General features: G+C 47.3%; 1 protein-coding gene across 2 annotated transcripts in view; it reads left to right on the top strand.

Annotated features, from left to right (window-relative positions):
• The window catches only part of LOC130032841 (neuronal acetylcholine receptor subunit alpha-7), a 73,191-nt gene that overhangs the window by 38,076 nt on the left and 18,923 nt on the right, over positions 1-16,192 (top strand). The window contains exon 4 of one of the 2 annotated variants that reach the window (XM_056124436.1): positions 9,078-9,187. The exons of the other annotated variant lie outside the window; for it this stretch is intronic. Coding sequence (XP_055980411.1) covers positions 9,078-9,187 — 110 coding nt within the window. The remainder of the gene's footprint in view (positions 1-9,077; positions 9,188-16,192) is intronic. 2 annotated transcript variants of the gene reach the window in all.

Below are 16,192 nucleotides of genomic sequence, written 5' to 3'. Positions count from 1 at the left end.
AGAAGTGGCATAGGGACAGTGATGGAGGGTATGGGGCATTTGGTGGTGGTGAAGGGGCAGAAACTTTGTACATCAGAACCATAAACCTTAACAGTAATGTCACCATGTTACCTAAACTGTAATGTAAAATTATGAAAAGGAAATTTCAAAAAAGGAAATTCATTCATGTCTCCTAATGTCAGCCCTCAGCACTTCAATACGCACAACTAGATTGGTAACAAACTATTTTTTTCTTTTTTTGGCTTTTTGGGTCACACTCAGTGATGTTTAGGGGTTACTCCTGGCTCTACACTCAGGAATTACTTCTGACAGTGCTTGGGGGAACCATATGGGATGCCAGGGATTGAACATGGGTCGGCTGCATGCAAGGCAAACACCCTACAAACTGTACTATCACTCCAGCCCCAACAAGCTCTTCCTGCATTAGACAGTTTGCTCATCTCCTCTTTCCCCACTTTCACATCCAATTTTTTCCCTAAGTCTTAGAATTTTCTGTTAGAAAATCTTTTCTTCATTGCCCAACCTGGTTCTCTGTGATGTAAATACGAACCTGAACATTTTGCCTTGAAACTAGTGTTACATTTCTTTCTTCTGCATTGATTTAGAACTCCAGTGAATACGGCTCGTAATTCATCACGGTGTTGCAAATGATGAATTTTAATAAGTGTGAAGCATTTTAAAAAAAGAGGAAAGTCACCTACCAGAGATGGGACTTGGTCATAAAAATACATCTTGGGGGTGGAAGCTACCAAGAAATGTTTAGGGTCTGCGTGATACCAGGCCTGGTTCACTATTTGGATCCACAGTCCTGGGTTCCACCAAGGACACCTGAATGTGGGACTTAGCTTTAAATGAATTAATGTCTTCACAGATGAAGTTTCCATTTCTTGGAATGAGACACTGACAGGTTTCCCCATCAGCTCTGTCATTTTAAGAGCAGATGTCCTCACACGTGGCTGGTAACGAAGAGCATTTTTTTTGTTTTTTGGGTTTTTTTTTTTCCTTTTGGGTCACACCCAGCAATGCACAGGGGTTACTCCTGGCTCTGCACTCAGGAGTTACTCCTGGCGGTGCTCGGGGACCATATGGGATGCTGGGAATCGAACCCGGGTCGGCTGCATGCAAGGCAGATGCCCTACCCGCTGTGCTATCGCTCCAGCCCCCACGAAGAGCATTTTGTTATGGCAACTTGAATAACAGTTCAGTTGCTTCAGCTGCTTCCACCACCCACCCAGGTAAGTTCATCAAGATCTATTTGCCTGTAACTTGATGAGTGAGTCTCTCATTCTGTTGGTCAAATGCAGAGAATTCAAGGTGTGAATCACACCTGGTCTTTGAAAGTTGGTTTTATGTTCCCTTGCTTCCCCAGACTGCCTCACTTGGCACTGGGAGGTAGAGAGTGTTGCTAGGATATTGTGGGTGAAGAGTTGGAACTTCCAGTGGGGTGGTCTTCTTTTATGTTTTTATCAAGGATTTTCCTTCCTGCACTCCAGGCTTGCTGTGGGCCCCCCAATCTTCATCTCAGCGGGCTTCTAGCCGTCATGTTTTTGTTCTACTTTGGCATAAAGACAAAGTGACTTTTTAAAATCCACATGGGGTTTCTTACACCTTGAGACACACACTGCCACTGACTTCATTTTCAAACACACCAGAAGGTCAGATTGAGAGAATTTTCACTAAACTTCCCCCACACTCTCATGATCCTGTGCTTGATGCTTATCTCGCCTGGCCTTGCCCCATTTTCAGCCACCTCTCATCCTTCTGTTGATCTAACTTCCTCTATGTTTATCTTTTAAAAATATATTATAGATTCATTTGAAATCTTTCATAAGTCCCATCAAAGACCATCAACCACATCTCTTGCTGAGATTAGCTTTCTGTAAGCAACTTTGCTTTCTGTGCTTGTGAAATAAAAAAATAACTGTATGCTTGGCGGAGAACTTCATTAACCTTTGGTTCCAACCTTGTCCCCTTGCTTCTCCGGCCTTAATTAGCTGCAGAGACAAATAGTGCATACCAGAAACTGGAGAGAGTGGCAGGTCTGAGGGGCCTTGAACTAAATAAAATGTTGGAGGTCACGATTTTATTGGTGACCTTAACAGGGTCTCAATACTGTTGTCAGGCTGGGAGATGGCACCAAGAGCTGGCGTACATGTGTGGCATGAGGGGTCCCTCAGTCTGATCTCCAACACTGTGTGGTACCTAGGCCATAACTGGAAAGACCTTAGTGGTCTTCTTGAGCTCCACTTACGTGCCCTCTCACTCCCCAAATAAAATGTCATATGTGAAAGGGAAGCTCATGGGACTTGAAGAAGTTTCGTTGTCAGTGGATTGATTCCTTTTGATTTATTCTTGAGAGTCTCTTGGAAATGCTCTGGATCTTCCTCCTCCCCTCCATTATCCCTCCTCCCCCTCCACTCTCCCTCATCTCCTACCACTCTCCTTCCTCCCCCCACTCTCCCTTCTCCCCTCCACTCTTCCTTCTCCCCCACTCTCCCTCCTCTCCCTCCTCTCCCTCCACTCTTCCTCATCCCCGTCCACTCTTCCTCTTCCCCCTCCACTATTCTTTCTCCCCCACTTTCCCTCCTCCTCCCTCTCCCTCCTCCCCCACTCTTCCTTCTCCCCTCCACTCTTCCTTCTCCCCTCCAGTCTTCTTTCTCCCCCACTCTCCCTCCTCCCCCTCCCTCCTCCCTTCCACTTTCCTTCCTCCTCCTCCACTCTCCCTACTCCCCTTCTCCCTCACCTCTGTTCACTCTCCTTCCCTTCTACTCTCCCTCTCTTCTACACTTTCCTTTCCCCCTCTCCTCCCCCTCCTTCCCTTCCACCCCCTTCCCCTTCAATCTCCCATCTCCCCTCTCCTCCCCTTCCACTCTCCTTCCTTCCCTCCACTACCTCTCTTCCCCTCTACTCTCCCTTCTCTCCACTCCTCTCTCTCCACTCCTCCTTATCCCCCTCTTGGTTTTCTGGTGCTCAGCCTCTCTAGACCTTCCTTGGCTTTATGGTGCCCTTAGATCTCCTGCTGGAGATCCCTTTACCACTGTCCCCCTACTTCCTCATCATCAGCCACTGAGCAGCCTTTCCTACACCCCTCTGTCTGGTTTCTGCAGTGGCAGGGAATGTGCACTTTCGTCTGGCTGCACTGCTAACAGGCAAACATCCTTGGAGCGACCTTCAACTCCATTCCTCCCTTCCCTCCTGTCTCTGCTGTGTCCCCACATTCTTGGCTATCCTGCATTCATCACCCATGCACACACCACCCCAGGGCCTTTGCTCTGTTTCGCTGGCCTTGAAGAGCCTTTCTCTCAAAGCTGCAGTTGGCTCTTCTCCATTTTCTCCCCAAGGATCACTTCTGTGAGTCCTATAGAGTCCTAGGTACAGTGTCATGCTCTCTGCTCCTCCCCTTGCTTCTCTTACCCTCGTGTCTATTCTCAGTTTGGGCTCCTGTCTCAAGACCTCAGGATCTGGGTAAGGCTTTAAGGCCTTACATGTCAAGGTTCTGGAGCTGAAAGCCGGATGCTGGTGCTTTTCCCATTTGGGGCCTTTTGCATCCTGGTGGAAAGCTTTCAGGACATGCACTCCAAGAAGGAGGACAGTCACTCCATGACCTATTCACAATGGAATGAGAGAGATGGTGTGACATTTGTGGGTGCACAGACTTGTGATACCTAGCTCTTGCTTCATTTCAACACATTTGCCACCAGGCACATCCTTTGTCAAGCCATTTTTCTGCTCACTGACCCCGATCCTCCCTTCTTTACCATAATGTGTGCACTAGGAGGCTGGGATTAGTCTAGAATCTCTCCACTCTTCCACCCCACCTCCCCCCTCCGCCCCTAACACACACAGCTGGAAGCTGACTTCCATGGAATGAATGCATGAAAAGAAAATATCAAGCTAGGCTAGGACTGAGACAAGATAAAGCCAAGCACAGTCACCCAGATTCTCAAAGTCTATAATAGAAGGTTGCACATTTCTCTTGCATATGTCTAACCTGGGTTTAATCTCTGGTACTTCCTATGGTTCCAGAGCCCCACCAAATGTGATTCCTGAGCACAGAGCCAGGAGTCAGCCCTGAGCATCACCGGGTGTGACCCAACATCCCCAAACCAACCAACCCTGCAGTTTGGAGGGTGAGGTGGGAGTTTTCCTTAATACATAAAACCAGGCAGGCCCCATGTCTACTGAGGAACAGAGATACTATGAACATTTTTCTTTAAAAATGACAAGCAAGAGCCAGAGAGATGGATCAGGGGTGAGGGCATTTGCTTTGCACATGGCCGACCCCCGTTCAGTTTCCGACACCACACATGGTTCTTCAAGCACCCCAAGAGTGATCCCTGAACACAGCCTGGAGTAAGTTCTGAGCGGCGCCCTGTAAGACCTGTCCACAAAAAGAAAAACAACAAAACACACACATGAAATAAACAGGGCTAAAGGGCATTTGTCTGCATGGGGGTTGATCCCTGGCACTCTACACAGAGGGAACCATAGCCTGTGTGCCAGGTTGGGGTCAGGGAAGGGCCTGTCTCCCTGGTATCTGCATTCCTCAGCCCAACTAAGGGGTTCATCTTCAGCCTTATATATGAGTTGGCCCTTTAAAACATTTTAAAATACATGTTCACATGAAATATTTTAATTTATTCATTTAATTGAATCACCATGAGATACACAAAGTTGTTCATGATGGGGTTTCAGTCATATAACGTTCCCACACCCAGTATTCATTTCCCACCACCAAAAAAATAAGGTAAAATAAAAATAAAAGAATATTTTTCTTGGTCACAGGGTATTGAAGTCCCCAAGACACGTTAGTCAGATGTTGAGATGAAACTTTCCATAGATAAGCACCCGCAGCTTGGGGGCCGGTCGTTGGAGACTTCTAAAATTCCTTCCAGTGCAGTTTATTTCTAATTAAGATTTCCTCTGGCAGAAGCAGCTGCAGCATCATTTGTTTCCGAGCCTTTTTGTCTCATTTACCGATTCATCTCTTCTCTGGGAGCACCTGCTGAGCGGGAGGCGTTGAACTGGGCAGGACCTGGAGCCGGATGGCTGTGAGGCACGAAACCTCATTTCCACTTTTAGCCCTGAGAGTCGAGCCATGTTGGGGTGTGTGCCAACCCAGAAAGGGGAAAATAGCCAAGCTGGGCAGTTCCCGAGACACAGGACAGGAGGCGGCTTGGAGTTATGGATGTGGGCCAGCCTCGGGGGGAGGTGCTGGCTTTGTGGCAGGGGAAGAGGGAAGGCAGTACCGGGGCATACTGGAGACTTGGGGGCACAGACCTTATGCATGTGGGACACGCTGGTGTCTTTGACACAGGAATACTTAGAAAGTGTACGGTGTGTTTGTCTGGAAGAGAGTGGGTGTCAGTGGTGGCATGGCTGTCACACCAGCTCCCTGCTGGTCTAGAAGGAATTACACATATGAACACTTACAGTTAGAAACTTCTTTCCGCCCAGCTACCTACCATGTCCATTCATAGCATGGACATGATGTCACCTGATGTCACCAAAACTAGTGTGGGTTTTGTTTTCTCCGGCTGGGGACCAAGCCTGGCCTGAGCCAGCCCCAGAGAAGGGGCCTATCTGGCCCCCAAGCAGGGCTTGATAGTGAAGCTGGTCAGGGCATGGGGGAGGATAGAGTTAGCAGGGAGGAGGGGTGAGGAGAGCCTAGAAATCTTCCCTCAGTGAGTCCATTTCCTTCCCCCAGCTTTCCTGGCACCGAGTTCCTGTCCTAAAAATCTCAGCCCACATACTTGATCTTCCCTTTAAGGTTTTTGTTTGTAAGGTCATGCTGGTGAAGGCTTGATTTTTCTTGTGTTCTCAAATGGCAGGAAAGAGTGTGGAGAAAGTTCTCATTCCCTTACAGTTCTTTAAAATTTGTAAATCTATTACTTTAGTTTTAAGTCTATGTCCTTCTTAAGGATGGGGGTGGAGGTGCTTGGGACTTATTCCTGAATCTGTGCTCAAGGAGCATTTCTGCTGGGCTTGGGGGATCCTGTGTGGTCAGTCATGTGCAAAGTGAGCACCTTAACCCCTCTACCAGCTCTTTGGTCCTTTGTTTATTTTTTTTTTCAAATTTAGGAATTGTATTGATCTTATTTCATTTGGCGGAGAGGGTTTGGGCCAAACCTTGTGGTGCTTGGACACAACTCTGGACTTTTTGTAAGGTAAACTGGCACTGGTTGGCATCACCTGGCACAGATTAGTATGGACTGGTGCAGTTTGGCACAGACTGGTCCCACCTGTCACAGGTGTACACGACTGGCATCTGTTGGCATGAGTTGGCACCTTTCAGAACAGAAAGATACCACCCAGCAATGCTGACACAGACTGGCACAGCTTGGTACATGCTGGAACCACCTTGTCCTGATTGGCCCGTACTGGTACTGCCTTGATCTCTACCCTGTCTCTGGTCCTGCTTGCTTTGATTTTCCTCCTTTGAGTGTCTTCCATTTGGTAGAACTTTCTGGTTATTGGGACCAGAGGTTTTCAGCTGCTGGTCCACTGAAATTTCCTGCCAATTCTTGGAAAAGTTATTGCCACTTAACACATGGCTTTCATTTCACACTATTAGATTTGAAAACCAATAGGCAAAATGTTATTATAAATAATGGTTTTTATTGCTGCCTTAGTGGCCCATGAAATATGTCTCCTATTTTCACTGGTCTGTGGACATAAAAAGGTTGAAAAACCACTCATTTAGTGAAGCTGAAGGAAGAGAAATTCTGCTGATCCAGTTATCTCTTCTTATTGCCAGGAGGAAGCAGAAGGTATATTTTCTCTGTGGGTTGGTTTTATCATTTGGGGAGGCCCATCTGACATAATCCGATTTCATCTGTGAAGAGAAAGGACAGAATCCATTTCTGGGGAGACATCTGAGCCATCCAGAAAAAAGGCCTTGACTTTACAACACAGAAGCTAAACAGAGTCTGACTTTGAAATTTGGAGACTGTTTCTGATTTAGGCGTTCCTATCTGTTTTAGGTTAATCTCTTTCACCCACCCCGCTCTTTCTCTCTGTCTCTTTCCCTCTCTATCCCTCTCCTTCTCTCTCTCCCTCTCCCTCCCCCTTTTCTCCCCCTCTCACTCTCTCTCCTCCCCTCTCATCCCCACGCCTCTTTCTGGGAGTTCTATCATTTCCCACATGGAAGGTGAGACAGCAGAGCAGATAGATGCTGGCAGTGCTGCTTTTTGGCATATCTGCCTCCTTCATCACTTCACCTCCGATCCATACAAATATCACGATGATTCAGGGAGGAGGACAAAAGGGGCGAAGTGGGAGAAGGACACTCTCATTCATACTTGGAGCTCAAAATAGTTGAGTGGGAAAGCTAGCAAGGCCTGTTTGTGGGTGTCTGCAGACCACAAGACCCGTTCCAGCATTTTCCCCAGAATCTCTACTCTCAGGACTCCCCACACTGGCCCCCTAGAAGCCAGCTGTAATTGTCTGGCTACCCACACTGCAGGTCCAGAATCAGAGGATCCCATGACTCCTTAGATTCCTGGGACACTCATGCGACTCAAGGATGTATCTTAGGGGCCAAAGCGATAGTTTAGCAGGAAGGACACTTGCCTTGTGTGCAGCTGACCTGGGTTTGATCCCTGAAATTCCATATGGTCCACGAGCACCACCAGGAGTGATTCCTTAGTGCAGAGTTAGGAGTCTTCCCTGAGCACCACCAGGAGTGACCCCCAAACCAAAATTAATTTAAAGCTTTGCTCTGTTCTGCTAATTTAAACCACACTGATGCTCTGTTTTTGTTTTTTTGGGCTTATTATTATTATTATTATTATTTTTTAAGGATCTTTGGAGAGTACCTAATTCAGTAGCTTTAGTCATGTGCCCTAATTATTGGGCATTTTTAATTTTTCTTTATTTCTTTATTTATTTTTAGCTTTTTGGGTCATACCCAGCAATGTGCAGGGTTACTTCTGGTTCTGCACTCAGGAATTACTCCTGGCAGTGCTGGGAAACCATATGGGATGCCGAGGATTGAACCTGGGTCGGTCTCATGCAAGGCAAACGCCCTACCTGCTGTACTATTGCTCCAGCCCCAAGTGGACATTTCTTGGCCTTAAAAGAAATAGGACAGCAGGAAGGGTAATTTGCTTTGCACATGACTGACCCTGGTTCGATCCCTGGCATCCATATGGTCCCTAGAGCACCATCAGGAGTGCTTCCTGAGATCAGAGCCAGGAATAAGCCCTGAGCATCACCGGGTATGGCCTACAAACAAACAAAAGACCAGTCAGATCGTCTCTGATGGACACTGCCCTAAGGAGGCTCCTGCCGCTAACCCTTCAACCAACTCAGAACTTGGCTGGTCTAAACTGAGAAAGTTTGACCCATGCATACCCACAGGTGGCCCCTGAGGACAGGGCTGGGACCTGGTAGGAGCTCACTCATGGGGGCTTCTGTGTCTCACTTGCTGGCATGATGTGTCAGGACAACTCTTGAGGCCCATGCACCCCAAGTTGGCTGAGAGGGTGGACCCCAAGCATGGTTCCTCTTTTGGAACCAAACTGGGGTCCAGCCCCCCGGAAATGCCTGTGCTTTCTGAATGCCTTCTGTGACTGCACCTGGCTCAGCATTTCACTCCCTTTTCTGAGTTTTGATTGTTGGGGTTTCAGAAGTGCACCCTTTCCAAAAAAATCTTGGCTCCAAACAGGTGCCCTGTGGCTGTCTGTGAGGTGCCATCCCCTTGGAAAGCGGTGTGCAGCTGTTCCGAACCTTTCTCCACTGAACAACTTGGGGAGCAATGCACTGTGCTGGGCCAGCGGGTGGCCATCTGGTGTAGGCGGAGATAGCCGGCAGCCAGCAGACTGGCTTCTCCATAATGCTTCTGTCACTATGTGGTCCTGGTGACCATTGGCCCGGAGGCGTGATTTTTATGCCCTTCCAAAGCATTCCAGAAGAGTTTCTTTGGTTCCCACCTCCTCCTGGGAGGCAGAGAGCAAGTCCATTTTGGAAATGAATACTGAGCCTCTTGCTGGCTCTGGAATCACAAGTAGCCTCTGGGAAAGAGACTGGTTTGCAGAGCCGTTAATGCCACTAATGGCATTGTCTGTGTGTGTCAGTCCTGGACAGATCACTACTTACAGTGGAACATGTCGGAGTACCCGGGCGTGAAGAACGTCCGGTTTCCAGATGGCCAGATATGGAAGCCAGACATTCTTCTCTACAACAGGTAAGCGCCTGGGCCTGAAGGGGAAAGTGGATTTCTTCCTGCCAGAGTTTAACCATTAAGAAATGCTGGCAATGGGCAGGATGCAGGAGGGGCGAGGGAGGGAGACCCGGGAAGGAGGTATTTGCCTTGCATGCAGCTGATCTGGATTCGATTCCCAGCATCCCATATGCATCCCCGAGTACACCAGTTGTTATTCCTGAGTAAAGAGCCAGGAGTAACCCCTGAGCATAGGCAGAAAGCAAAAAAAAAAAAAAAAGAGAGAGAGAGAGAGAGAGAGAGAGAGAGAGAAATGTGCCAGTCCATGCAACCCTTTGCCCCTCAAATGGCACAAGAAACTTCTTGTTCTCAGGCTGCAGGACTGGCACCTGCTGCTTGGACCCTGCCACATTCTACTGGGTTCTGGGGGATAGTTGTGTGCCCAAGGGAGCTGTGTGGGAGTCAGCCGGTGCTGGCAGTTCGAGCAGAGTAGACCCAAGGGACGCACAGGTTGGATATGTGACAAAGAAGGGCCGAGAGTGGTCTTATTCCAACTATCCTTCTCCTGAGGTCGCGGAAATAGGGACTTATCCATCATCTGAGCTGGTCTGATAGACAGCAGAGGTCCGCAGTGCAGGCATCCAGCAGGGCCAGTTTCTAGAAGTGTTAAAATGCTCCTGAGTACCACAGACACAGAGAAAGGAATCTAGCGGTTCTCTGTTTAAGAAGCTTCCAGAGGAAACGGAGAGATAGCACAGCAGGAAGGGAGCTTGCCTGGCACACTGCTGACCTGGGTTTGATCCCCCGCATCTCAAATGGTCCCCCAAGCACTGCCAGGAGTGACACTGAACATTGCTACGTTTGACTCACCCTCCCAGATAAAAAGAAGCTTCCAGAATCAGATTTTTTACTTCCTGACCTGGGGGTTCCCCAAACCCCCTGAACTGTTGGTTCTGCTCCTGCTGCTTCCAGAAGGCTAGGGGATGACATAAGGGGTGGGTCTCAAAGTCTAATTCATTTCGCTTGTGTGTATGCATGTTTGTGTGTGTGTGTGCGCGCGCACGCGTGTGCATGTGTGTGCGTGCTCGAGCTTTGAGCCTCCACAGCAGTGCTGGGGGTATCAGAGTTACACTTTGGGATGCTCCAGAAGCCTTGGGGCCCTGAGCCCTGCCCTGCCTGCACTTGCTCTAGCCCCTTCCCCTCTTCCCAGCCTGCTAATCCTTCTCATCAAACTGTATTTCCTTCCCCTTATTCTTGCTTGAATAATTCTCTGCTGACCGCTCTCCGTCTGGTCTACTGAAACAACTTCCGATTCCCTGGGTAGTTGCTCCCAAAGTGAGTAGCTGCTCTACTCTGTGCCCCTGCTGGCATGAGGGGGTGGACACGGTCCACACCATGGAGGGAGTGCAGGTCTGTGAATGGTGTCCTTGTTCAGTGACTGGGAAGCAGGCACTGACCTCCTCCATCAAGCCACTGGGGGGACCCAGCCTGTCTGCCCTGGCCCAAACTGCTCCTTTTGGACCTATGGCACCACCAACCTGCTTGGGTTTACTCTCTGCAAAGGGTCTGCTTGCCCTCAAGTCCATACTGGCACCTCCATTTCTCAGGATGCTCAGAGAGGGTCAGTCACTTGGCCCTGTTCACACAGCCAAAGGGGCCTGACTGTAGAGTCCCCTGCAGCTGGTCTTGCCTTTCCACAGCTCTTCAAGTTTGATATCTCTGCCAGTTAGATGAAGCGAAATCCTCTGCCTTCTCCTGAGCTAGCTGACCTGCATCCAGAGAGCAGTTCTTCCTTTTGGATTTGGGCTGGGAGAGCCTGTCCCTCCCTGACTGAAAGGCTGCTGGGGGATTTTCATATTCTCACATCGGGATGATCTTTTCTTGGCATCTGACATCCCTCTTTTCTCGGGGCAAATCCCTTGCCAGCACAGTGGAATGACAGAATGCAAAAGGCTATGTCAGGAGCTGGAGCAGAATTTCAAATAGAACTGAGCATCTTTTGATGTTTTCTGGGTGATCTTTGCTTCCAGAGTGTCCCCAGGTGAATTGTCCTCCTGCCTGTGGCCAGAAATCTGACTACTGAGTGGCCCCTGACCCCTGGGGTTCTGGGAACTGATAAGACCCCAAGGCCTGGCTTTTGGAGATGAGTATATTGATCTTTCTGTGATGAACACAGAGCAAACAGGATTATCAGGGTCTACAGAATCAATCCAGAGGCGGGAATCCAAGGGGAGCTTCAATCAGCATCTTGGGTGCCCCAGGAAGGGATGGTGCAACAAGCAGTGGGCAGTGGGGACCAAGAGTAGCCCTACTCCTGCCTTTTCCTGACTTACATTGGCTGGAAGACACAGTGAACACACAGGAAGTTGAAATTTTCAGGGAAGACTCAAGCGAGGGGTGGGCGGTGCTCTAGAGAACCACTTTGCAGGGTGGGGGTCCTCTAGCTGAGTATGCTGAAAACCAGAGAATCTGCAGCACATGGGCAGGATTAGGGGTTGGTGAAGTGGTGCCAGGGCTTTTGTGGCGACCTGTCAGTTTAACTCAGGGCAATTTTCTGAGCCTCCACTCATTGTGAGGTACTAGGGGTGGGGGTTTCCTGAGAGGAAGACATGCTTGGCTGCCTTTGAGGCTGTAATCAGCAGCCAAGCCCTTGACCCTGGGAGTCTGCTCTGATTTGATTGCCTGGGAGGCTGAAGCCCTGAGGAGTGGAATTGCTTCTAAGCTGCACGAGGAGTGTGCCAGACTCCCAACCCATTTGCTCCCTTCCCCCAGGATCTGGCATCTTGAGAAGAAAAGCATCCTGGGCCAGCAAAAGAAGGGAGATGCAGTAGTGGGGAGGGTGGCCAGTGAAGCCTGTTGCCCATGACTTGGCCCTCCTGGGAATGTGACCCTGTCACTTCGAAGAGAGACCCACATTGATGGGAGCTGCAGGGCCTCTCGGCTTAAGACACAGGTAGAGAACAGTTAGATCCAGGCAGAATAGGACACCTTTATGGGAGCACTAAATTACCCCATGGTCTAGGGTCCTTGAGGGGACAGTGAAGGTCTTGGAGAAGGATCAGGGATTCCCCCCCACCCACCGGCCCCCCATATGCCTCTTTTATGCAAACCACAACTTTCCTTGTGCGCTCTGTTTGACTTCATGGTTGTAACTCGCAACTTCTTGTATGCAAATCATAACTTCTGGTGTGCAGATCACAGCTTCCTATATGCAAATCACAACTTCCTGTGTGTAGACCACAGCTTCCTATATGCAAATTACAACTTCTTGTATGCAAATCATGACTGGGGAAACCTCAGCTTCCATGTGGTGGGCAGCCTGGCTTTTTTTTTTTTAAACTTTATTTAAATACCCTGGTTTACAAAGTTGTTCATAATGCAGTTGTTATGGGCTTTTGATGTTCCAACATAAACTCCACCACCTGAATGACCTTCCCTCCACCACTGTTGCCATTTTCTCAACCATCTCCTCAAGTCTGCCCTTATAGCAGGCACACAATTTTTAAAATTAATTAATTAATTAATTTTGAATACCCATCCCTCCACTAGTGACCATTTCCCACCACCACGGATCCCAGTATCCCTCCCATCCTCCATCCCCCCATCCCACCCTGCCTCTTTGGCAGGGCATTCCCCTCTATTCTCTCTCTCCTTTTGGGTGTTGTGGTTTGCAAAAGAGTTAAGCTGATTTTCAGGGAGAAACGTTGGATGATTTACTTTCCATTGACCACTTTGTATTAAGGAGATGTCGCGCAGACATTTGGAGTAAATGTCCTGGTTCCCGCATGCCCGAGCAATGCTTGTAGAGGCTCATGGTCACCGGGGTTCCATCTGGAGAAGGCGGGATGCAGCACCTACCCCATCTGGGACTTCCCCGTGATCTCGGCTCTGTTTGGGACCTGGAGCATTCTCCGGGAGCTGTGGAGCCTGCCAGTGGTTTTCTTATTTGTTGCTGCAGGCATACAATTTTTTTTAACTTAATTTTACTTTAATAAAGTTGTTCACAGTAATTTATTACATTCAATAGTCCAACACCAATTAATTTCTTTTATATTGCTTATTACAATGGCTAAAGGAATTATTAAAAATTCTTCAATAAAAGAAAATAATGTGAAAATTGTTATTTCTCAACACAGAGTTGTTGAGTCTTAGCCTGAGGATTTACTGAACGTTTGTTGCCAGTTGAGCCTCTGGTTTCTTGTTCTTGTTGTTGAGTTTAGTTGGTTTCTACATTACTTTTTCGGGTCTAATTTGGAGTGCTCCTACTGGAATTTTAGTACTGTGGAATTTGGGGCGTGTCACACAAGGCTGCCACACAGTCCAGAAACTGTAGGACTGGGATGAGTGTGCAGAGATTCTTAGTAAAGTCGTGGAGTTGGGCCATATAGGCTGTTGGTGTGGTAGCAAAAGTGGTATGTGGGTGTGACTGCCAGAGCACCACCTGGTAGGGACTGGTCTGCCCCACAACGTGCCCATGAATTTCAGCTGCTTGGCTTGGACTTCTTTGAAGATTTAGGTTGTGAACCTGAATATCAGGGCTGGTGGGTGAGTCAATTTGACAGTAGCTGTAGGAGGTGGGCCGGTTCTTTCATAACATGTTTTAGGTGATGTTTGTTTTAAAAGCACGTACTGTTATTGTTCATGTCTCTTATAGTTTCATGTATGGTTGTATTATAGCACCAAGTTTTTCAACTGTCCATGATCTCCCCCCACTTTGACTCCTTCTCCCACTACCTTCTCCACAGTTAACCTAAGTTCTGTTGTCAGTGTCCCCTGTCTTGTCATTTTGTTTTGTTTCGTTCATTCACCAGTTTTATGTCCTTAAATTGTACCATGAGTGATTGACTTTTTCTACTTCACATAATCCTCTCAGGTTTCTTCTGGTTTGTTTTAAATGGGAAAATGTTATCTCTCTTTACAGCTGAGGAGCATTTCATTATGTACAAGAACCATATTGTATTTATCCAGTCATCTCTGGATAGATGGGTCCACGGTTTAACCATCATAAATGTTCGGCATTAGGGCACATATAACATAATTCTTCTTTTGTTTTTTGATTTTGGGGTCACACCATAATTGCTCAGGGCTTCTTCCTAGATCTGCACTCAAGGATCCCACCAGGAAGTGCGTGGGGGACTCTATAAGGTGTTGAGGATTGAACCCAGGTTGTGCAAGGCAAGCACCTTACCTGCTGTACTAACTCTTGGGCCGTACAAATAACTTTTTGTGGTGACGTTTCATGTTCTCTCATTTCAAACCCAGAAGTGGGCTGGCTGGACCCATTGAAACTTCTTAGTTTTGACAATACTCCATTGTGTTTTTTTGCTTGGTCACATAAATTTATATTCATGTGACCTCTATGGCTTAGAGGTTTGGATTAATAGGAGATTGAGAATAAAGGCAGATCAATAGAAATTGTCAGTGGGGAATCTCTGATAAATTATAGGATATTCTATGAGTGAACAAGATTCCTCATTCTTCATCCCTATCTCATACTTGCTATTGCTACTTTTAATGTAAGTCACTCTAAGGGACCATGTTCTCATCACAATTTTTATTCCCAGAAGTTAGTGTGACACATGGAGAATGTCAGAGACAGCAAACAAGGACCATACTGGACTCCAGGTACTGCTGGTGAACATCACCTAGGAGATAATTGCTGGAGGCCAGAACCTGGGAGAGAGCCCTTGTAAGACATAATTAAAAATGTGAATTCTAGTTTGAGGTAGCAAAGGTATTGAATCTAGGTCATAAAATGTATATGGCTTTAGCCTGAGAGTTAATTTAGAGAGTATTTCTCTTCTCCTTCCCATACCAATGTCTCATGAAGGATTATCCTATTTTAATTAGCTCAAGTTATCTTTTAGTAGGATTGATGGCTTTTTATTCAAAATAAATGATCCATTCTTAATCATATCTTTTATTACTTTTTAATGTAACCTCTGTGACTTTGGAGTTCCATACCAGAAGATTATAAATGCCTTCTGTTACATTCCCTTCTCTTCATGAAACAAGTAGCTCTGAATTGCGTTTTGTGTGTATTTCCCCAAAGTTCTGTATGTGTTGTGAGATAAGGATCTAACTTTATCTCCCTTTGAAGGTAGGAAATGGTCCTGACATGATTTACTGATCATTCTTTTTTCCCCCCCACTGAGTTGAAATGGAGCGACTGTATCTGTCTGTTCAGGAATGACTAATACTAAGTAAGGAAAAGTAAAGGAGGCATAGGCTTTGATTATCATGCTGAAAATTAAAACATCCAAGAACAAAGTAAAACATTTTTAAAAGCCCTGAAATGAAGAGGCCTTTGTAACAAGAAGCAGATTTGCCTAAGTTAATAGAGCATTGTTTTGGAGGTTCTAGCAGGGGAGTGCAGCTACTCGTATACCCTTGACCGAAGACCGGTCCATCTCTATCGGGGAAGGCCGTCCTCTTCGACCGAGTGCGCAGCTTCGGGAGGGATGCACATGGAGCGGTGAGGGAGGAAAGGGACACCCGCCTAGCCAGCCAGATCAGCCGAATCAACCCTGGTGATCAATGGGGTGACAGATGTCGCAGCCAGGGCTGGAGCGATAGCACAGCGGGTAGGGCATTCGCCTTACAAGCGGCCAACATGGCCGACCCAAGTTCGATTCCTCCACCCCTCTCGGAGAGCCCGGCAAGCTACTGAGAGTATTCAATATGCCAGACACAGTAACAACAAAGTCTTCAATGGAGATGTTACTGGGCCCGCTTGAGCAAATCAAGCAAATAGAGCATTGGACTCAAGTTTGAGAAGGGCGTTATTTTAAAAATAAGCATCTATAGGTGAACTGGACAATCCTGGCAAAAATGAAGAAATTTTCAAATAGGTAAAGGCTTCAGTGATTGACATCATGTCCAATAGAATGTCTCCAGGATATGCTTCAATAAAATGAGATAAAACTAGGGATAGGCAACCGTGGGATGTTGTCAGCAGTTGTCAGGAAAGAAACCACACAGAAATCAGTCAGATTTAAGTATTTGATAATCTCTTCAAATGTAAATGAT

Source organism: Sorex fumeus, unplaced genomic scaffold (genome assembly GCF_029834395.1).
Source record: "Sorex fumeus unplaced genomic scaffold, SorFum_2.1 ptg000051l, whole genome shotgun sequence".
In the NCBI taxonomy this organism is placed as follows: Eukaryota; Metazoa; Chordata; class Mammalia; order Eulipotyphla; family Soricidae; genus Sorex; species Sorex fumeus.
The sequence above is the reverse complement of the archived record's forward strand: the minus strand, read 5'-3'. Positions and strand labels throughout refer to the sequence as shown.